Source organism: Stegodyphus dumicola, chromosome 8 (assembly GCF_044657685.1).
Source record: "Stegodyphus dumicola isolate Sdum_Otavi_A_Nest chromosome 8, ASM4465768v1".
Taxonomy (NCBI): Eukaryota; Metazoa; Arthropoda; class Arachnida; order Araneae; family Eresidae; genus Stegodyphus; species Stegodyphus dumicola.
This window is the reverse complement of record NC_140775.1, coordinates 58,506,212-58,530,903: the sequence shown is the minus strand read 5'-3', so window position 1 is coordinate 58,530,903 and position 24,692 is coordinate 58,506,212. Positions and strand designations below refer to the sequence as shown.

General features: G+C 32.7%; 1 protein-coding gene across 3 annotated transcripts in view; it reads left to right on the top strand.

Moving 5' to 3' along the window:
• LOC118193517 (monocyte to macrophage differentiation factor 2) overlaps positions 1-24,490 on the top strand; it is a 102,132-nt gene extending 77,642 nt beyond the window's left edge. For all 3 annotated transcript variants that reach the window (XM_085821885.1, XM_085821884.1, XM_085821886.1), the window contains 4 exons: positions 898-972; positions 7,457-7,564; positions 12,999-13,068; positions 15,269-24,490. In XM_085821885.1, coding sequence (XP_085678011.1) covers positions 898-972; positions 7,457-7,564; positions 12,999-13,068; positions 15,269-15,487 — 472 coding nt within the window. In that variant the 3' untranslated portion in view covers positions 15,488-24,490. The remainder of the gene's footprint in view (positions 1-897; positions 973-7,456; positions 7,565-12,998; positions 13,069-15,268) is intronic.
• The last annotated feature ends 202 nt before the right edge of the window (positions 24,491-24,692 follow it).

Sequence of the window (24,692 nt, the reverse complement as noted above, 5' to 3'; positions counted from 1 at the left end):
ATTTTGGGGTACTTTTCTATCATCGGAACCGGACTCAAAATATATATGTATCTATGCACGTGTGTATATACGTATGCGCGTATATGTGTACATAGGATGAATTTCAAACATATTATATTTAAAATTATTTTTGCATTTTATATTTATATATATAAATAATGCAAAAATAATTTTATATTTTTCTCCTTTCTTCTGATCTTGAAGTTCATCTTTATGATTACTTACGAAAAATTTTCAATTTTGCTGCATATGCATACATACGTATACTTTAGCACATATACCTAATCGTACCTTCTATTTAGTTTCTTTATCTTTTCATTAAACATAGCGAATAATAACTTAAATCCAATGAACGTAACTTGCTGTAAACATTATTCGATGCGGTAGTGCGTCCTTCACAAGTAGCCTGGTGCTACACCATTCGACCTGGCTTTATGCTCTAGGAACAAAAAAGTAAGGATAGAAACCAATAGCACCTCTGGCAATAGAAAAAAGAAACACATAGAAACGATACAATACGATTTATATTTTTCTCCTTTCTTCTGATCTTAAATTTCATCTTTATGATTACTTCCGAAAAATTTTCGATTTTGCTGCATAATTTTTGTATAACATTTGTTCAATTTTGTTGCAGGATAATATATCTTCAACAGCTTCCAAATTAATGAAAAAGGATCAGGTAAATTAGCTCTCAAGATGACCGATAAAAGAAACAAAAAGGCCTTTTATATTATTAGCAGTTTTGTGATAATTTCTTTAGCTTTTTTATGGCTATAGGTAACTGGATTCTACTTTGGGTGACTCTATAGTAACATAATGTGGTTACCTAAAATTTTTATTTTTTAATATCAAAATGTATTTTTATTTTAAAACAATGAATTTTTACTTCTAATGTAGGTCACTTAAAGAAGCTCTCCATCTTTGTGACCGAGCAATCATTTACATCTTTATTGCAGCTTCCTATACCCCTTGGTAAGTCAATTTTTCTCTCTTCACATGTTTATATTTTTTTAACTTCAGTGGTCATGTTTATATAACCTAAGAATATTCACTGAGGAAAATTAAAAGTAATCAAGGAATGTGCCCTGCATATAATGACGGTAGTTTAGTAATCCAAATAAATGACTTTTTATAACGACGTTTTAATAAACACATCGTAAAGAAAAGAAAATCTCTGGTAAAATTTTTAGTAATTTGAAAATTTATAAATAATTATTATTTTCGTCAAGAAAATAGTCTTAGGTTTCGCAATGTATTCAGAATATTTATTTATGAAAAAATACAAAATTCTAAAATTAAATGCAATTTATCGTCTGTGACTAACATTTATTGGCTTAAGCAGGAGATCGTGCTGGAGATTTTTATTTATTTCTTTATGTGAGATAAACATGAACCAAGCATATCGAACCCCGAGATTTTTTGGTGTGGTGATACAAGTACACCGCGACGTTACTGATCCAAAACACACTTTGTAGGGTTTCCATGCTACGTTTCCGATGTTTCTTTATGTTGTTCTTAATTTTGATGGTTAAGTACTCTAAAGAAAGGAAGTTTTCGTGGTTGTTATGTTTTATACGTCTGTTTCCAAAAATTAAGGAAAAATCATAAAAATAGGGATAACTTGTTTAAGAATAAGCCAATCAATATAAAATTCGAATATATTGTCAAATAAGAAATGATGAGGAAAACTTCGTAATGCAAATTAGTGGTGCAGAATACGTCATTGCCTGCAAATTTCGCTGTGATACTGAGATAAGAAATTTGGAATAGCCAAGTTTTAACAATGACCTCCAGGCATAATTTGCCCGAAGAACTGGATTGGAGAGCCACTGGAAGACTACAGGCAGTGCAAAGTCAAACGGTTCTATCCAGATGGCTAAATATGGGTTCTGTGGTTCATAGATTTGTAACTACAGAATTTCTAACTACAGTTTTGGCATTCAGGAGGTTCAGCCAAAGATGGCCAACCGCAACGACAAGCGCAGACGACCGATATTTGTTGTTACGCGCAAGAAGGAATACAACTGGAAATCCGATTCAACTCAGATCCTCCCTTGCTACAGTCACTGGAAGCTTTGTGTCAACGTTACCGTGCGTAGAAGGTTTCACGAACGAGGTCTGTGCACAAAGCGACGAGCCATTTACGTGCCGCTCATTTCGCGTCTTATAAGGGAAGGTTTGAGGTGGGCACGTGACCGTGTCCATTGGATGGCTGATCAATGGAGGGCTGTTGTCTTCACGAATGAGTCTAGGTTTAGCCTCCAAAGCGATAGTAAGCGTTATTTGATTTGGAGAGAACCTGGAACCCGTTATCATCCATCAAGCATCTGTGAAAGAAATGAATGCGGAGGTGGTAGTGTTTGTGCCTGAAGTGGGCATGTTTGCGATGCTTTAGGAAGACGTACAGTTGCTATCAATACTCCTCTTCAGACCCTTGCCACAAGTGTAACTACGTTTTAAGAACAATGTCTCTCACTTCCCACGGAACTAATACACTCCTTAACTGACAGCATCACACATTGTTGTATGTACTGCTGCTAGAGGAGACCATACTCCATACTGAAGGTAATTTTTCTATACCAAAACTACACATCCGATTTTTTCCTTTTATACATTTTTCCTTTTTATAAATAAATACTAATTTCTGTAACAATATAATTGTTTGGTAATTTTATTTTCATGTTAGTTTTATATCTTACTATTGATTGTATACTGTGGGTCAGTTTCGTTAAGCCTTAAACACAGAGGTGAGGTCTGTATGACCTCGCCAATAGTTTAGAACTGCGAAACTGCTTATATAGTTATTCTTTTCTTTTTCATTACTTTCAAGTTGACATAAAATATAACTAACGCGGCACCGTCTCACCAAGATGATGATCCCTATCTTATATCTTTTTTCTTATACCCCCCTTATATCTATTTTCCTAGAGATCAGTAATTTTTCTGCAAACTTTATGCCAGGCAGAATTTGTTTTTTATCTACTTTCCATTAAAAGGATTTAAAATGCATGATTATTGCTATTAAATACAGTGTAAGATTTATATATGGTATGTTACACCAATAAACCCTTATTGAACAGTATCGATATTCTGTAATATTCACAATGTATCAGGGATGACTTCCTGTCATTGGCCAAAACACAAAAGCAGAGAAACTAATCATTCACCAAGCTAAGTAACAAAGAAAATCCATCATACGTACACATTAAAGTAATAAAAACCGCAGTATAGAATGTAGAGTGCTTAAGATGCCAGTCTCATTAGGTTTAAAATGCAGCCAGGAATATGACATTTTTACCAGCTTCTGGAGAATATAGATATGATTAACATTATTTTGGCTACAACAAAGAACACTAAATCTCCAGGGAGAGATTCCCTCGTGGAGAACGTTTTTAAATAAATTTGCAATAGAGAAAGTAGAAATGGAAATTTTACATCACAATACAGATAGCCAGTGGTTTTTGAATGACAAAAAATGGCTTTTCAAACATGTATATCAGGATTGAGAAATTGTTATTTTGTTTGGTAGAATTAAAATCTAAGATTATAATAAAAGTTTATATCATTCCTGAAACGCCAGTTATTAATAAATAGGGTAAAAGTATAGTTTAGGGTACCTCTTGGCGAAACTTGGCTATACATAGATACCGATTTTGTGCAATTCTTTGACTCGTTATTTTGGCTTGCGAAGCGGCGATTTTTGCGCCAAAAATCGCCACTACACAGAGCCAAAATAACAAGACAAACAATTGCACAAACTCGGTATTCATGTACACATTGACTTATTTTCACTTAAAAAAATCCCCGAATTGAAAAAAATGGCAATTTGACTTTATCCATGTACACGTCGTCGACCTATTTTCACTTAAAAAAAATCCACGAATTGCACAAAAATGGCATTGCGCACTCTTTTAACTTTATCCATGTACACGTCGACCTATTTTCACTTTAAAAAAAAATCACAGAATTGCACAAACTTGCATTGCGCACTCCCTTTACTTTGTCCATGTACACATCGATATATTTTCACTTACAAAATCAAAGGAGCACCAAATTCTACAACATAGGCAAACAAAAATACATAATCTCAATAAAATACATTTTAAACCAAACAATAAAATAACATAAAAAAGGAAAAACATGTTATACATTTAAGCACTACCAAAAGCAAATATTCACTTACCATGATTTTCGAATTCGCTTCGTACACCGAGATCCACGAAAAAATCAAAATATCAATAATACTCAAATGACTTTTTTCAAACCAGGTACTCTTTCTGATCGAACGCTTCACATAAAGACCATCTGAACCTTTCTTGCTACAAACCCACTCAAATCCATCTAAATAGTTTTTACGTTCGACTAGGCACATATCCTTCCTACATACAAGACACTTATAATGGCTACTAAGTAAACCTTCATTTACACACCAGTCAATTAAAGCTCTTTTTCCCTTTCGCTCCAAATCGTACAGAAACTTCAAATTAATCTTACTACACTCGGTCATTCTACCGTTTAAAGAATCAAACCAACACACACCACAAAAACGCTTACAACACATCCCATGATTCAAAATTTCCCAGAATCATGCACCCGATTACGTCACAATAGGGTTTCCATAACATTGAACTACTCAAGTTACCATAAATGAAACAACAACTTGGCGATAAATCAAACAACTTCGCCATAATACAAGGGGTACCTTAAAGTCTACTCTACCCATAAATAGGAATTAAATAGAATAATTAAGAATTAAATAATAAAAATAATGCAAATAATTTAAATAAAAACAAGATTTTATACTAATGTTTAATTTGCCAGTTGAAAGTTGAATCGATGAAACAACGAAATGGTGCCTAGTTCGAAAGTTATCATTAAATTATTATATATTTATTCCTCATTATTTGTGAAAACATAACAGGTCGAGAAAAATTATACACAATTTTGATTCTTCGCGAATAAAGGATCCTTTTGATTCTGTGTACGTTGCATAGGCAGATAGTATATTTTCTCTTTCCTTAACGAGAAGCGAACCTGGACAGAGGTCCGCAGCGGACGTGCGTTTCATGCATCATTTTTTGGCATTATAATTGGTCATTACCTAGAACCGAAGTTTCACATTCAGAATTATTATCACTCAGACAGCAATATGCTTTTAATACCCCTAAAATCAAAGTGAATAACTATGAAATGATATTCTACGTTGCGTGTGATTGTAATGTGTTTCAAAGTTGTTCTATTCAATAGTTTATCTCAGGAAACCTAAGCATGTTATTTAAAATGAAAAATGAAATATAGAAGTGTTTTTTATTATTTGACACTTCTTAAAGATATTTTCTTCCCAACCTGAAAGATAATTTATTAGGCTAGTTGTGATTCTCTATGCATTAAGGTTTTATTTTCCCTCTGTTATCAGGAATTTACGAAAGTAATTAACAGTTATAATTAAAGTAACTATAAATCTCCATGAGGGGTGAGCGGTAGGCAAAAATGCAGGTGCCAGTAAAAGTTAAACAATTAGAATGCGAATAAAGGAACCTTTCGAGTCTGTATATGTTGCACAGACAGGTTTTCTCTTCCCTTAATGAGAAGCAAGCCAGGACGTTGGTCCGCAGCGGACATTCGTTTTGAAAGAAAAAAAAAACTTATCATTAAAGGTCTGAAAGCCTGGAAAGGAAGGTTAAAATTTATTTTGTTGTAGGAGGTAAACGGATGCGGCAGCTATGTAAAAGAGTCTTTACACGCAACATGGTGACATTCATTGTTTAAACTGCCCTTGGAGAATTTAACAATAAATGAATCGTGTCCTCACGGCGAACGAGTTTAAGAAGAAACCCTACTCGGCGTTTTTTGGGGCGATGTAGTAAAAAAAAAGTGAAGCGTCTAATTTAAATTTCTATGTCGTTATAATTAGTTTAGAAAAGGTTCTGGCGGACTTTGACTGACCAATTAAATTGAGGGTTGGTTGCTTCAAAAGATGATCATTAATTAATAGATTGTTACTGAATTAAATAGGCGAGATTTTGTCGAAAAAAGGGAGAAGTTTTTGAGTTTTTAAATTTTTATTTTAAATGATAAGTTTAGCGAAAATGAAGAAAAAAAGCTGCTTGGAAAGCTTCCAATATCCTACCACGGTCGAAGAGAAACCTGAGTTGTTGAATTCGGCAAATTACCATTTCAGGAGAACTCATCGGAGAACCATGGAGTGTCGAAGAAGTCAATAAAGACCAGTTGGAAAAAGGGCGACATTAAATCCATAATTGATTTAATGGAATCTTCCAACAGAAAACCTACCTGGTAGGACATTTCAATTTATAGTCCTACGACAAAGCAATGTTGGACTCACTCCATATTCGACACGGCATCTTGTACCTCAAGTTCGAATTGGATGATTTAAAAAGCTTTCCGATGGCAGCTGATAGTTCCAAGATCCCGGATCTCGAACGTCCTTCAAGAACTATATTGCAGCTCTACAGAAGGCCACTTCGGAATAATGCAGAGAGTTCGTGAGCTCTTCTATTGGAATAATGCAAAGGATGACGTGGAAAACTAGTGCCAATCTTGCGATGCCTGTGCGGGTCGGAAAGGACCGAAGAAACGCAGCCGAGGGAAGCTACAACTTTACAATGTAGGAGCGCGTTTTGAACATAGCGTCTTTGACATTCTAGGACATTTGCCACGAACTGTTGATGGCAATAATATATTTTAAGAGAAAACTCTTCCGGGAAAGAAAAAACACAGGGGCACGTGCATTTAACATTAAGTAAATGGGTATCTCGGTAATTTGTATTGAAAATGAATAAATATAATTGACAATTATGTTAGCTGTAACCGTAATTCCACACTCTTGCTGCTTTCCAATAATTTCGAAAACAGAAAGAACTAGAAGTACCTGGCGGCTGGTTGAAAACTATAAAAGGCCTGAGCGAAAGCATCTGAGTTCAGTTGTTTAGTTAGCTGCTGTTGTTATTGTTGCCAGTTTAGCGTGAGATCGGATTAGCTTTTTCTTCAGAAGCACTTCGAATTGCGTTGTATTTAACGTTTTTAGTAGTTTGAAGTATAACAGCTGATTTTACTGCTTGATATTGTGAACATTTTTACGAATATCTCTGAGGACAATTCTAGAGTTCTGATATATTTCTTCTGATAAGAAAAAATATTGTTAACCTATCATCGGACTTGTTCATTCAATCTAGACCCCGTATGCACGCAACATAATAATATAGCAATATAATAATATAATTTATATAATACACACTGCAGACTTAGAATGAGATGTTCATAAACCATCAGTTCAGTATCTATTGCTATTACAGCAACAGATACCGTACCATGAAACCAAAGGCTATGGCATGGCAATAGATACTAAGGCATTGTACTTACTAAATCGATGTAAAATCTTAATTTCTTGTTACTCATACGGAACAAATAATGAATATGTGGTTTTTCTTACTAGGTTGATGTTAAAAGATGCCGAAAGAAATTTCTGGACACAGAATCTCAGCTGGATTGTATGGACCATGGCAGTTTTGGGCATTGTCTATCAGTATTACTTCCACGAAAAGTATGTTTTTTTTAAAAAGTATGTTTATCATAAAAAAGGAAATAAAAAGTATGTTTATCATAAAAAGGACTAATAAAGAGGAAGAAGTTACTGTAACACAATATTAATTATTAATGTAGCTTTAGTAACCCAAAAGAAATCTTGATAACTTTTAACAGAAGGAATTAAAAGTAATAGTACATTTTAGATTGTAGCAAGCATTAAAGCTAAAATACACTGCTGACCATTCAAATTGCAACACCATGAAAGAAAGCAAATACAAAAAAGATATTTATTGCACGTAAATAGTATGGCATGAGGACAAAATGATTAAATAAGCATTTTGGAGGTTTACGGGAGTGGGGAGTTAGTAGAAACAGCTGTCACTCCTGGCAGCTAAAACGGCCCTTATCCCATTAGGCATGGAGTCAAATTGGGCTTGGATGATAGAAGGGCAACTCATTCCATGCCTCTTCAAATCTAGGCCATACTTCATCAACCGTATAAGCTGGAGAGGGGTGGCGACTCAGTCTCTCAGCAACCCCTGACGAGATGTTTTCAGTGGCTGACAGATCTGGAGATCGTGCAGGCCAGGGTAGCAATCGAATACCCTGTGTATCTTGTATTATCTTGTTGGATGTCAGATCTGCGTTCAAATTACCGTCGATCCGAACTAGAGATGTGCGTATCGTGTACCCAATGGCTGGCCAAACCATCACACCAGGTGCAGGGCCCCTATGCCGATATCAAATGAAAGCAGGCGATGTGCGATCATGCCGCTGTCGAATTTTGAAACTTGCTGGTAACGCTTTCCTCTTCTTATTCGAAGCATAACAGGCTATTCCGAGCATATTCCAACCTTAAAAAGCACTTTCAGAATGAGAAATCCACTACACATCTTTCTTTTTATGCAATGCTTCAGATGTCGTTTCTCCCTCCTGCGTCGTCTAAAATGCGCTGAAATACTAATCATTTGCATATCCCAACTTCTTCCTTTCATGTGATTTTGACGTTCGTCAGATCCTTCCTTCCTGGTGCTGCAATTTTAATGGCCAGCAGTGTATATTAAATAGATGATCAGTTCTGAACCCAAAATTATTTATACCTTAAATGTATGAGATAGCTTTTTGCAGTTTTTATAGTATTATATGGTCAATGAGACAATTTATATTTAGTCCGTTTCCAATAGTCAACTTATATTAAAAAGAGCGAAAAGAAAAAAGCGTGGGGGTAGAAGCAGTTAGCTGATCAAAGTTTATTAATGTTTAACCATGGTTTTATGCCGAAAAATGTTTTACAGTGAAATTTTTGATTAATTTTATGAGTTGATTTATTTTGTTAACAGCAGCACTCATTGTTCAGCAAAGTTTGAGTTACGTTGTAAAATAAAACAATAAAATAATTGATCTACCTTTGTTTAATCTATATTTAATATTATTTATTAATTATATAATTTCTTTTAATGTTACCGCACAACGTCAACATCTTTAAAGTTAAATTTATTCTCAACTTATTAATCCTTTCATTCTCATTCTTAAACAGTTCATATCGAAGTGAGTTCAACGTGTTCACGTATTCGATTCGTTGGAGAATTGGAGACTTACTAGTTCACTTCTAAAATGCTTTCCACTAAATATGTTGCATTTTCTTTATACTTCAGCCGCGTTGATATTATCGTCAAGCAGGTCCACAAGTGGCCAAGCGGTAAAGTCGCTGAACACTGGTAGTTCTGTCCAAGGTTCGAATCCTGCAGCCAAGCTGGCTGCATGGGCGTTTTCGTGCTTTTCCCCATGTGGGACGTGTATACGAACCAGGTTTTCTTAGAAAATTCTCCACGAAGGCATCCTTCCTTTTAAACAGATAGCCCTTAAGGCTTTCCCGTAACTACGTAAACCAAATCATTATTGTCAAGAATAATCTTTAGCAAAAACGAAGGATTTTTGTGGAGAAACTATGTCCAAAAAAATACTCGCGCGTCCTTTATTTTCGCAACCGTTAATCGTACTGATAGACTTCAAAATACAAAAAATGTTTTAAATGAATGCTTGGCATTTTTAAATTTAAAAAATAATCAGTTTGATAAAAGTTCCCAAGATTAATTTTTTTCACAGTCATTCGTTTCCTATATTTATGTTTAAGAATATTTTATACTCGTTATAAAAATTTTTAAAAAAATGCTTAACTCGTTCACGAAAAAAATTGACTGAGACATTTAATTTCAAAATTTATAGTTTTTCACTCCACTTTCGAGTTGCCTTGAGGGATCGGTTTGTTTAAAAATCTGGAATTTCTCTTCCGCGACTGATAAGCAAAGTGATCTTGCACTTCAGAAATTTTTATTAAATATAAGGAAATATTAATTTTTTGAATATTTCAGTTTCCACCAAAATAAATTCTTTCTCCAACCTCAATATGATGAAAAGTTCCAAATTCTTTAAAATATATATTCTTCTGACTGCTGGATTGTAATAATAGAATTTTAATTGATGAATATCAGATTTAGAAAGGGAGATATTTACAAACTTCTGAAAATCTTAATAGCATTACCAGTTACCACCTGTATTACGGAAAAATCGTTTTCTATGCCGAAATAAATAAAAGCATATGATGAGTTTCTCACTTATGCTTTTATTTATATACAACAATGTGCTGTATATATTGCCCGTATTGTGTTCCATACGCATTGTCGTATGGAACACAATACGAGGCACAGTAATGCAAAGATAACACAGCACAGAAACATGTACAGTAATGCACAGAGATCATACAGTAACACAATGGTACAATAACAGAACAAAACCATGTGTAGATACTTCTCACATTATAAAGCTCAATAAATATTAAGTTATTGATATAAGGCTATGAAAAATACTGCGAAAAATAAATAAAATAGCGCTACTACCTACTGCATGACAAGAACATATTTAGCATTTTAAAGATTAGAAAACCCAGTACAAGTTAGATAACACATAGCTATAAGGTAATAGATAATATAATATTAGAGTTAAATGCCATAATCATATATATAATAGTACGCGAATCTTTTTTTCAAGGGCGGGCACTAGCCATTCTTAGGCTTTCGCTACTGCTACAGCCTGAAGTGGTGGTCATTTTACTATGGAGGCACCTAACAGGCGGCCACAGTTACCTCCTCTGATGGGACAGACAGTTTACATCCATACGTTCTTCGGGATTCGAATCTGGGTCCTTCGGTATCGCAGTTCGCTCCCCTAACCACTATACCGGCAGGGTTGCATACACGAATCTTAAGGATGCGATACAAAATATAATTGTTTCAATATACAATGAAAAAATTAAATACAGTAATATTAGTGTACAACACTAGACGACTGCAAAAAACAAAACTGTTGCACAATGCCGAAGAGATATAAAAATTTATTTTAATATGTTTTTGTGCTGTCAGCAGATATATAACATATGCGGATTCACATGCCTGCATTCTCACTTAAGACAATCACACAAATCACTGTTACTTTGAAAGGATCCTAAGTTTTAGTAACGTTTATTTTATTTTAAAACTGTGCTATCACTTCTTATTTTCTACTTCCGGCCAGAATTAAATGCTTTAACTTGTTTATGCAAATTGTCTTGCTAACGCCCAAGTATCTGGCTTTTTGTCAAGAGTTAGGTAGAGAGAAGGAGATTTAGGAAGCAAGCCGTTTGCCACTGCAGTTCTACGAGTTTTCACTCAGTTGCTGGATAAGGCCAGAGATTAATTAAGGCCAGAGATTTAGTCCTCTTGATATTTGAAAACGTAGTGTAGTTTCAGCAGCTCGGCGTACTACATACGTACCCTTTTAAATAAAGGCCAGTCTTAGTGCTAGACATTTGTATACTAATTCAAAGTTAGCTTTTAGTTAGAGTTTTAGTTAGTAGTTTTATGTTCTTACGGCAACTTTAACTCAGGCATTGGAAATGTGCAGGAAATGCTCCGTCACATATTAAAAAGTGCATTAGCTTAGTATTAGAAACTTTAAATAATATTTTAATGTGAGGAATATGATCCATCCATCTACCTATGTTAGTCTGCAGTCCATCATTTGTGCCATTACTCCGAAATTTATGTCCGAAAAATGTTTCAAATGAGAAGGAGGAGGAAGTTCTATGTTCCGATTTGTGCTGTTTCTACAGATGTTAACCGTAAACTTAGTGAAAGTATTTGCGTATTTGTTAACGAAACTTCTGAATGTTGTGTACTTCCCCCAAATGATTGCAGCTAATCCTAAAGCAGACTTGTGAATAGCTAAAATTATATGTAGAAGTCCACTCATCGGTCGGTTCCTAATCATTCATGTAGATGAATGGCTGATAGTCTGTTCTATATTGCCAGATGATTAGAAGATACAGCATATCTTATTAAAGTCTATATGGATGAGAATTATATGACAAACAATCATAGTTTGGGAGATTACGATATAGTCCCGGTTTGTGACAATCTGAGAGTTGCATGTCGTTGTATGACCGAATCCAGAAGTGGGGGCTGCCAAAGTACATGTAATGAAAAGACTGATGTCCTTAATATAACTGCAACAAATTTTCAGTAAGGAATATCTTTGTATAATATTTTTCACATACCTTTTTTTCAGCAAGAAATATTGAGATGAGCTGAATATGTGTTCGTACTGTAACTGTATACCAATATTCAATGAGCGAATATTACTTCCGCCACGACTGAATATCGAATATGTAGACAATGCCAGAAAAGAACTGTTTTCATGGCATACAGTTAAACAGAACTTGAAAATTCTGCTTGATGTACTTTTAGCGTGATAGTTTCAGAAATGTTTCGTCTATTATAACATATAAATAAATAAATTTTGAGTTTCGAGAATAAAGGAAGAGAATAAACTTCCTGGGGAAAGAAATCCCCAGGATATTCTCGAGGTTCTGAGGTGTAACCAGGTTATTCTCAAGTGTCAAGTACCACTCTTTTCCTTAAATCAAATGCTCAAGATTACTTTCAATTGGACAGATTTAGGGCCTTCTGCTGCAAACGTACGTTACAGTTATTCAGTTATGAACGTTCTTCCTGATGCGAATTTGAACCCAAAAATATAGCAACTGAGTTTGTGGCACCGTAAGCGTCTTAAGCGGTAAAAATTTTTTTAATAATGAAAAAAAAAATTGAATGATAATCTGAAAGTAGAATATGATATAAACTAAAATTTTAATTACCCAATCCTAATATTGCAATATAACAAACAAAAGAAAAGGATTGCGTGGATTAATTTTTGTAGCCATATTACCTTCCAACAGAGGGAATTGCATCTCTTTCATTTCGTACTTTGTTTGAGAATTTTACGCTATGAATCAAGCCGTATTGTTATGTGTTCTAAAATGTTATATTATTCTTCGTTTCAATGGGCCATTCCATCTGTAATGTAGTGTAATTATTTTTTCTCTATACTTAAATCTGATGTTTTTTCTTTCACAGGTACAAAACTTTAGAAACACTCTTTTACCTTGTTATTGGAATAACTCCGGCTTACGCTATGTTTTACATGGTAAGACTTTATACATATTTATGAATTTTCCATAAAATATTTCGAAGCAAAAATCTGAACATGTAGCTGTGAATTTTATGCTCAGATGTGATACTCTAGGGGTTGATAATCTGACTTTTTTAACAGTCAAAAGCCAAAAGCTTGGTTTTCTTCGTTTTATCTGGCACCAGAAAATCATTTAGCTGTTTGTCATTTTCCCAGATTTTTAACACGCAAATAGGATTTATATGAAAATTCCGTGAGTTTCGTTACTATTTTCCTTGGTGAAAGGTTGAGCTTTATTAAATTATTATGCATGAGACTAATTAAACTATTATGCATAAGGTAATGTAATACTACTTCCTTCTAAGGGTTTGCTTTTTAGCAATACTGATAGCTAAGTCAAAGAACAAAATCAAATTTATTTCTAAACTCAAAAGTGTCTATATGTGTAATTCATAATCATAACACATCTCGAGAATAGCGCTTGCAACATTTTTGTCCTCACGTATTTGACAACTATGGTTTGTACTGCTGTGTTTGAAAAAATATCCGCTCTATTAATTTCATTCAAAACGAAAGCAAAGAACGTAATTCACTTAAGTTTGTTTGATGCTATCATTTTTAAATAAACGCTGCAAGGACTTCAACAGCTTCAGGAAAGAAAATAAACTGTATATCTAAAATTATTTACCGAATATATTTTGTTCGTTGCAAAGTCTTCACGTGATGTGCTTATGAAAAATATATTTTATTTAGCAATGGTTAAAGGGATGCATGGGGCAAAAACGACTTTAGCAAATTAGGTGATTCGACCTTTTTCGAGAATTTTTGTGGTAAACAACAATTGTTGCCATGGTTGTGAGTCATTATTTGGGGGAAAGAAATGGCCTTGAAATGCCTATTGTGAAGTAATAGAGTAAAAGTAATTCCACGATTGTAACCTTCTGAGGTGAAAAGAATCCACATGTGAATATGATATTAAAAAATCTACTATATTAGAAACTATTCATTTACTGAGAGATGATGTAAGAATAAACTTAATTTCAATTCCTTTACTATTTATGGACGAAATTCTGCTTGCAGAATGTGGCATTCTAGACAACCTTACTAGATAACTAATGATGATCATATAGAATAGCAAAATCACAAAAATACAAATTATGTTAACAACTCTTTGCTATCCTTAAATTTACCTACTTGCTGGATATAGTGATGTCAGTCAGAAAGGTTAGAGTAATTTAAGAGAAATGAACTTTAAAAAGATTTTAAAATATTACAATCTAATATATCAGTATTTATTACGGTTCTTTAAAATATTATATTTATAAATAAAGCAAAAACAGTTGTTGATGGAAGAGGAATGCTACACTGGGACAGAATAAGTTCAAAATGCACCGCTAATGATTTTATCAAAGGAAAAGTGGGCTGTTGAACGATTCAGGGAACCCGCGGCACACTGTCAGCTTTGTCTGATAAAAAGAGGTATCCAATATTGCGTGAGTGTTCTGCCTGGCTCCAGATACTCCAGTTGTGTGAATTTACACATATGTTAAACGAAACAAACTCCTCATCAGTCCACAGGAAGTTTTATATGCAGTTCGTACTGTTTTCTGTCTGGGAAAAGCCAACTTTGTAGATTCATGACGTCTCTCGAAATCGGTTTGTTTCAGTTTCTTTAAATGTTGAATTTTGTAAGGATAAATCTTGAAAATAATCCTCGGCTCGTGTGACACAGTCTCGCTAGAAATGCTAGTTCATTAGGATCGTTACAGTGCCATCTGTTGATAAAAACTTAATTATTCCAGCAATCAAATTTATATTATTAAAATAATCCTATATCTTTATGCGCATTTCAGTGAAACCCTTATGTAACTATTGTCATGTTACTCAGATTCTCGTTTAAAATATGAATTCGACCAATAAACCAATTAATTATATGTTGTACAACTCTTAGCAGATCAACATAACATCTTATACTCCTTGAAATAGAAGCAATGTTTTTAGAGTGGTGTTCTATTGGTACAAAATCCTTGTGTATTCAAAAACTAATTTTCAAATATTAAACCAATGCTGCTACTGTTTGAAACTTTTATGAACAATTTGATATAGGTAGTTTTTATAGCTATTTAACCTATATAAGCGTTTTTAAACGCTTAATCTTTAATTAAAGGATATAGTTATGTTATTGAACATCATATTACTGATTTTTTTCAATTAGTATGAATCTTCAGGAATGTGGGAATTGTGTATGGGAGGCTTAGTATATATTACTGGTGTTCTGTTCTTCAAGAGCGATGGTCGGATTCCCTGTGCCCATGCCATATGGCATCTCTTCGTAAACATCGGCGCCACCTTCCATTTTTACGCCGTCTACAAGTATCTCATCAATGATGAACACCATCATCAGCCGCAGAATCAAAAGGAAATTGCCTCTTGATGGAGCCATTGTTGGAATCTCTCATAATGTAGTTAATGTTTGTGATGACTAAATTTAATTCATCTGTATTTTTAGAGATAAAAAGTTAAATAATAACCTTTTCTAGCAACATTCAATTTATAGAAGAAATTTTTATAACCAGGGTTTAATTAATAGAATACTTTGGAGATTTAAAACTATTACCTGTATATTTATGAATAATGAATGTCACTTGGAACGGATTCTTCTGGTTTTAGAACTATGGGCATAATCAGATTTTATATATTTTATATATATTTTGAGTTGTTTAACAATTGAAGTAAGAGCTTAATATTTTCATAAAAATTTCTTACCTTTTAAAGAAAATTTTAAAAAGAACGGTAAAAAATAGTTTTTTTAAGATTTTGTTTTTAGGAAAGAATACTACTTGGCAGCTATTATCAGGTAAAAATTAAATATATAATCCATTTCTGAAGTCCATCATCAATAGAAAAAGTAAAAGACATAGAATACTTTGAAATAATCATTTTCCACAAAATTGAATTAATCCGCAAAAAATAACAGTTTAAAAGACTTGATAAAAATTAATGAAAGTTAAGATTAGGTTACTTTTATTTGAATAAAAGTACCATTTCTTGCATTATTTTAAATTATGTTCGTAAGAACCTTAGCTCTAACCGAGCTGATATCATGCAATGTAATTATGCCTAGCAACAAACTCTAAAACTAAATTATTAGAATCTATCAAAATATATACACTATATTCCGCTATTGTCATTGTCTAAGGAAAAAAAGGCTATCTCTTAATTCAACTATTTATCCTGAGCAATATGCTTTCGTAAGGACGTCTCTTAAAATAAGCTTTATGTTAATTACGTAGCTGCATTAAATTTCTAACGATAAATTTGGATTGATCATTTCACAAATTTACTTATATTAATATTAAACGCATGCTATAATACACATTAAAACAAATAGGCAGTAAACTGTAATGTATAAAAACTGTATTGATTTCTTTTCTTTTTTTTTTTTTTTACTTGATCTTATGAAGATTTGAAACCAAATCGGTTTAAGTTATAAGCCAAAAATTAAAAATTATGCACCGTTGTCCATGTTGTCCAGATTTGCTTTCCTATTAAAATTCGGTATATAATTTTCACTATAATACGGGATAAAAAGTTTTTAAGAGAACGATTCAACGAGCTGCATTTAATGCAGAATGATTTCTATTTCTCGTGTGCATAGAAATATTTATAATTTATAAAGGTATATATGTATAGCGAATCTGAAGTAAACTTCTATTAAATGTTTAAAATTCTTATTGAAAATAGTCAAAAATTCAAATTGCTAATTATGAGAATGCGTTATTTTATTTCAAAAACATTATTCTTCGAAACATTTATATGAAAGTAAATTTGTATATACGAATTAAAATTTACGAAAAGGTAGAAACAGAAAATAATTATTTTTCAAATTTTCATGCTCATAATCAAGATGATATGAAATCAAGGGCAAGAAATATTTAGCTAAAAATATTAAATATATTTTTGCTACTGACAATAGCAATGACTTTTATATTGTTTAAAAAGGCTGAAGAATTCGTTTCATGAACTAAATATTGTTACTTTTTGTTTTCGATTTTCTATAAATTTCTAAAGAATATAGTGCCAAAAGAAATTTATTTGGTGCTAATTAATACTTTCATTTGACGTGTGAATCTGGAATTCATTTTATATAATCTACATTATCTTACAAAACAATTGAGCATTCATAAACTTAATAAGGTATTCTGTCATACCTTACTGTATCTTGACATGTTAATTAGCATGACAGTCTAATTTCATTAACAAAGTACTTCAGTTTACGAAGGGTAGTTAATTGTTAAAGAATTCTGAAATTTAAAGTAAAAATCATAAAATCATATATTCGGTAACGACATGCGTGTTATAAATTGCAACTACTATATTTTTGATACTACTAAGATAATTCAATTAATATTTATGTCACTATAAATTTCCCGATATATTAGAAAGAACTATTTAAGCAATTGTCATTAAAGTTGATGCCGATAAGTAACACTTTTTCTCTGCTAAATTGATTATTTATGTTGAATTATACGTTTCTGGCCCAGTATTTGGAAATAAATGGATAAATGTTTTTAAATTAACTCATTTCTGTACGACTGATTGTATATAAAATACTACAATTTCCTTTCTATACATCTAACAATTAATTTTCCTACAAATAAAGCTTGAAACGTGATGCAGATAGCAGAAAACTTGATGGCTGAATTAACCCGTTGTGTTATCAAATAATTGACTGAAAGTTTGTAGAAAACGTAATCCTTAAAATCTTCTGTTAAACATTTTACGTTTCATAGATATTGGAGATTTATGCCAACTTGACAAATAAAAAGATTCATTTTATATTGACATTAAAAATTACTATAATGGTCATTTCATCCAATAAAAGCCTAGAAGCATTTCAGTGAAAAACATGGTAATTTTTGCTAGCAACAAAAACCTAATTATTAATTTAGAACTACTTGTCGTATGAATAAGAAATGTGGGTAACAAAATTCAATCTTCGAAGGTTTGGTTTATTTAACTACGGCAAAGAACTCGAGAACTATCTGCCTAAGGAAAGGGATGTCTTCGGGAAGGACGTTCTAAAGAAAATTAGCTCGTATACACATTGCACATGAGGAAAACCACGAAATCACCTATGCAGCTAGCCTGTTCGCCGGGATTTAAACCCCAACCGAACTACCAGTATTCCGCGTCCCCTCGGCCGCAGGTGGGCCTCAACTTTCGAAAGATGAAATACGTTGTTTGTGAATAAAATATGTGTTTCATATCTTAGCAATTTAATATTCTTAAAGATCTAACAAATCTTGAACAATTTATTTAACAGTGGTTGCCAGTGTTGCTAATCATGTACTATTTAACTCCAAATTATACGTTAGTATAAAGATGATATCTGCTGCTTATCTTTGTTTTTCCACGAGTCATTGTTTGGCTTATTGTAAGAAACGGTTGAACTGTTGAACTGGATCCTAGAGCTTATTTATTGCACTAAGTTCAAAATTAGTGTCACCTTAAGTAGTTTCTAATTTTTCTGCTTAACGTTTTCGCATTCCAGTGATGCTGCAGATTCATTGGTCCTCAAAGGCAACGATTATCAGAATTTCTCTAATTTTTTAGCAACGTAAGAGCATCTGCATGTTATAAACACAGTTTAAAACTATGCATAATTGACGGTGAAATTCATCCACTTAGTAAAGCACTTCCGCAGCATGCCAGGTCATTTTTCGAGAAATTTCTTGTGATTATTCGATTGATTTAAATCAAAGGTTATTTAGTAATGCAAATATATTTGACAAACCTCTGCTAGGATGAAAGAGGTTTTTGTGAAAGATCTGTTAGTGAACTTTAGAGTAAAAGTTACTTAGATGATAGCCTATAGCTTCAAAATTAAGTTGCCTTAAAAAGTAATTCTTGCCTTCGGATCGGTAAACACGTTTCATGTTCAATTGCGCACGAACTGAATATGAAAGTTTTATAACAATATTAGATATAAGTATTTATAGAAAATTTTGTTACCATAATGAAACCTCACTTTTTATTCCTGATCACTTGTGCTCATATTTTATGTCATGATTATCATCCATATATATATATATATATATATATATATATATATATATATATATTATTTTAAACTTGCTATGAAAAGGTCATCTGCTACTGAACATTGAATTGAGAGCTTTGGTTTAAAGCCACATAAACAAAATAATTGTTGATGAAAATTATAATACTTATAAAATACTTAAATTGGAAAGAAAGAGATTATTAGCTCTAATTTTGTTTCAACCAGTTAAGGTTTAGTGGCTTTAGATGGCTGCATACGTACTTCTGGTTCATACTTTATTATTTTTAAAGAATGCTTTGCACTGATTTTCGTGTTATTTTCTCTAAAATATCTGATGTAGACACCATATGACTTCCTTGTACGGCCCATTAAATTATGCACAATTTTTGCTGCATTTCATTTAAACTTATTTTCCCGAATTTCATTAAAGATATATTTCTCATTCAATTCTCACTCAGAAATACATAAAAACTCAAAATATCTTCATTAAAAATTGTAAAACTAAGAAAAATATAAAACACCGAATACAATTAAAAACAGTTAAGAAAAACAACTTTTGCACTTAAAATTAGAATTTCTACTCAAAAACAAACAATGCAGTTAGCATGTAGGAAAACAGAATTCTCGGTGCACAAAAGTCAATGTTTACTTTTGGTCCCACTCAGCAAAAGGACCCTGAAGTTGGTGCACAAACTGACTTAATTCACTATTCTATTGAGTTTCAAATGTAAACAAATGACAGCTTCTTTAGGCTTTGTAGCACCTAAACAACTTTTTTTTATGTTGTTTTATATGTATTTATGTTTTTTATGTTTTTACCTAAACAACAATGTTTAAGTGGGACTTATTACTACCAAAAGAGGCATTGAACATGTTATCGTAGCCTCATATACAAAATTTCAACGTTCTGAGGATACTTGTTTTTGAGGTATGCGAGATATATATATACTTACGTACAGACGTCACAGAAAATTCTCTTCTGAATCCATTTTAAATTAATTTTACCATTCGTTTTGGAAAAAAGAGTCCTTTATTCTTAAAGAGTTCTTTGTGTACAGATGGTCAGGTAAAAATATCGTTCAAATGGATTTGAGAGCGGTCAAAAAGAATATTTTCACTGAAATACGATACTTCTCTCAGTTCGTACAAGGAAGTAAAATGTAAAACTGTTGCTTTTCATATGCTTTTTTTAAATGCTTTTCATATTATTTATTGTGATATTTTTGAAGAAGACTTTAATGTGCCATATATTTATAATTTATTCCCACAAAGAATAACTTTGTAAAAACATTTTACAAAAATTATTATTAGATGTTTAAGTGATATATAGTATTTTATGTCTGTGATCAAAGTATTTTTCTGATAAAAAAATACTTCAGAATAATTGCGCTGCTTCTTGAAGATGAGTACTTGACCAATTAATCTAGTTGATGAGTAATGAATGTGATAATAGGCGTGATTAGTTCTTGAATGAAAGTAAACCCTCCGGTCTTCGTTATGTGCTAAAATTAATTTCTCTACACTTCCTGAGCAGCAAAGCAAAGGCTTGCTATCTAAAAATATAGGGTGATTTATAAATTGAGCAGTGGGTAAAAATAAAATATATTATTAAAAAGCCGCGCAAAACAAACTCCAATTTTTTTTATTTTATATCTTTTCATGTATACTCCGGTTTAATAGCGGAAAACGATATGTGAATTATGTCCACCTCCACTTTACCGGCAGGCAGTCTGTTTGCAGGTGATAGTTTGTTCACGTAAATGTTCGATTTGATACAACCTCTTAAAAAGAAGTCGAAAGATGTGAAGTCACAGGACTTGATTGCCACTACGAAGTGAGATCCTACATCCAGCAGAGCTTTAATGAAGCAAAGTTAATGTTGCGAATTTTATGGCAGGAACTCTCATTCTGCTAAAACCACAAATTTGCATTATCCATTTCATCCAAATCAGGCAACCAAAAGTTTCTATTTATGTCAGGATAACGATCAGCGTTTACCGTAAATGTATTTATAACGATACCTTTAGAAAGAAGGATCACACCTCCTACTGCAAACTACACTAAAAGGTAGTGCGTAGAAGATGCATTTGACACTACTGAATCACCTTAGCTTGAAAAATCCTGACAAATGAACACGTGCCTCATCAGTGAAGGTTATTCTTTTTAGAAAAGTGCTATCTTCTTCTTGTTTTGTTAAAATCCATTTGGTGAATCATCTGAGAAAATAGGTTGGCTTAATTTATTATGTCAGTTGAATCTTATATGAGTGCAGAGTGCAGTGCGAAGGTCATTTCTCAGCATTATTTGTACCGAGAAGAACAGCGGTAGTGAACTATAGCAAAGCCGCTTTTTTAGAGCTCGCAATCCCGTTGACCTACACCACTGCTATGTTTTGTTTCATAAGACTCGTGCAATTTTGTCCGGGTGATTTTATGATTGCAGCTGACGAGGATTATGAGTTGCGTAACAGCATTTAGCTAGGAGCACTGTAACGTGTGAAGATCGCCCGAAGTTTTCGAAATCTCTCTGCATAGCAGTATTCGATTTGAAATACATTTTCGCGAATATGATGCGTTGGTCCTTAGTAGACTGCATTAAATAAAAAGAAAAAGAAAACAAAAAAATAAACAAGACAAGATCATTTAATCGAAGTTATTAATTGAGCTTTTGATTAACTGGTAATGAAACTAATCAGAACAGTGCTGACAGCACTCGAATGAAACAAGTGCTTTGCAATTCAAAGCCTGCAGATTTATAAATCATCCTGTGTAAAATGTCGCACCCTTAATTATTTATATTCAGTCGGAGAATGTAATAATTATAATAATTAAACACGCAGCATTTCATATTTTCAGGAAGTCATTTTTTTAAAAATGTTTAGTAGATAAAACCATTCCTCACTGTAGCTTAATTATAACAATGCATCATATAAATAACTTAAAACATTATTATACTATAAGCCATAAAACCCTAATAGACTTTCATATTTTTATTAGTTAAATAATTAAAAAAATATTTTAAAAACTGTCTTCATGACTTTTCTGATGCAATTTTAACTGAGAACTCAACACATACATTACCATTTAATGTAATGAAGATGTTATTGACTTTGAAAATAACATCTTCTGAAAATATTCAGACATAAGAATAGTTATGAAAGTATATATTTGAAGAAAACAGTGCGATATCTTTTGCATTGTGCCAATGGTTTTGTCAGCAAGGTTGTACCGACAGCTTGTAACTTTCAGCAGAATATCTTTTAATTTAACTACCTTCTGAAATAAAATACGATTTTTGAATAATCGTTAGCAAAGAAATAGATTTCTAAATTGATTTGTAAATTTAAGTAATTCAGTAATTAAAAAATCATGAAATTTCCTTTGTGTGTCTACTAGTCATAGATATGGTATAAATGAAATATCGAACAAGCTTTAAAGTTTTTTAGTGAAGAGTCAACACCCAGTATATTTGTTTAAAATATTAGTTACGGAAAACGTTCATTATTAAGGAATAATTTTAGATTTTATACCGATGTTCCTATTTAATATTATTTACGTATCTTATATAAGAAATATTGTTAGATTTGATTGAGTTCACATAAGCTTTTCCAAGCTTTGTGATTATAAAAGTTTTATATATATTTTATTACAAATGGAGATATAAAAATATGCTCACATTTTAAAGTAAATTCTATCAGCGATGAATTTCTGATATTCTAAATTTTATGCTTCCAGAAGTTATTTTCAGTTTGAATGTTCTAAAATGTTGTTATGTTGGTGCTATGGATGATCTTCAAATGCTTTAATTATTATATGTAATATCTCCAGAGAGAAGTATATTGTTCTGTTTTTAACGCGCATCTCTCGAAACCTAATCAGAGGCAAAAACTGTTTTTATTCAGTCTAATTCACAGCTCAACTTAAACAAGATGACCAATGCATAGCGATGCTGGACTGTTCGGCTATTTGCAAAGCTAATGCAAACAACAGTAAACGTAATCCACCGATAAAAGTAATGAAACCAAATTCTCCGTAGTCAGACTAATACACTGCTGACTATGTCAAAATCGACGATACTTAACTACTTGCCAATTTGATAAACCTTGAGGAGCTTGTAAACATAGTACTTTCAAATCTAACCGAACGGTTTGTAAATTGAAATATGCAATTTACATGAAATTTCTTAAAAAAGAACAATTCATACTTGAAACAATAATATAAACATACATATTTGAAAAATACAAATAAACATACTTGAAAAATACAAATAAACATACTTGAAAAATACAAATAAACATACTTGAAAAAATTACATTACACTGCAAAAGATTTATTTAATTGACGGGCACTTTATTTAACAGCTATTAGACTTGCACCGCTACAAGGGGCGGAAATGGTGATCATTTCTTTATGAAAGCGCCTGATAGGTGGCCACCCTCCGGGATTCGAGGCCAGACCCAACGCTACGGCAGTCAGATCAATAATTCAGTGAATGCCGCCGGCAGTGGATAGTAGATTCTTTTCCGTCGCATGGACATAACTCTGATGATTGGTGTAGAACCCCAGATCGGGGGTCCATGCGACGGCGTTTCGGTCACTAATCACTATGTTGGCTAGGAGACACTCAACAAAATATATACTGATATATAATGTATCATTCTCGTTAATTAAGTCATATCTTTTCTTGCAATATCTTAGCCATTAAACGATAGATTTCTTTTACAAATGCAATTTTTTTTTAGTATGCTTATAATTCCAAGCAAATTACACACAGAAATTTTATCGTTGAAAATTTTCAGAATTAAATCCTTATATGTGATATTTTACATGTATGTTTTACATTCCTTGTAGTACACTAAATTTTTTTACAGTGTATACTTTCCATGTTTGTTAGTATTTGTCACGAGTTTTACCATGTATAGATCCATTTTGAATGTTGATATTTAAACAAAATTGTATTTTCCAGCCTTTAAAGAGAATTATATAAATTAAAAGCTATGGATGTCACTTTAGATGTTTGAATAAATGTTGTTATGTGTCACTTTTTGTCTTTTATTTTAAAAGTCTCTGTATTGAGATTTGATATTTTCACACCCATACCATGTATAATTTTGGTATCGAAAATTAAATAACCAAACATATTGTTGCGTACGTACGTGTTCGTAATATATTGAATGCACATAGAATCGATGAGCGCTTGAGCTATGAAAGCGCTTCCGAAGAGCGAAAACAAAGACAACGCAGACGAAAGTTACGACTGAAGAGTATTTGAAATGGGGAATAGCCGGTAATCTCGCGAAACGCACTGCGATAGGTCAATAAAGAACAGGTGTAAATTCTGGTCCAGCCATTATGGATTCTCGAAACCCTCAACGACAGTTTCTTAAGGCTAGTTCGATAAAACCTCTACCATGCCGTCTGACTGGCCATGTAAATGTGTCGATTGGGTTTCGTCGATGGCGAGAACGTTCCAGATTTCTTTTATTACAGCCAAAATAGAATTACTTCCTTGATCGGAATGTAACTAAAGAGGCACTTCAAACCTGAAAAGTTAATGCCGTATCATTAACTCTATT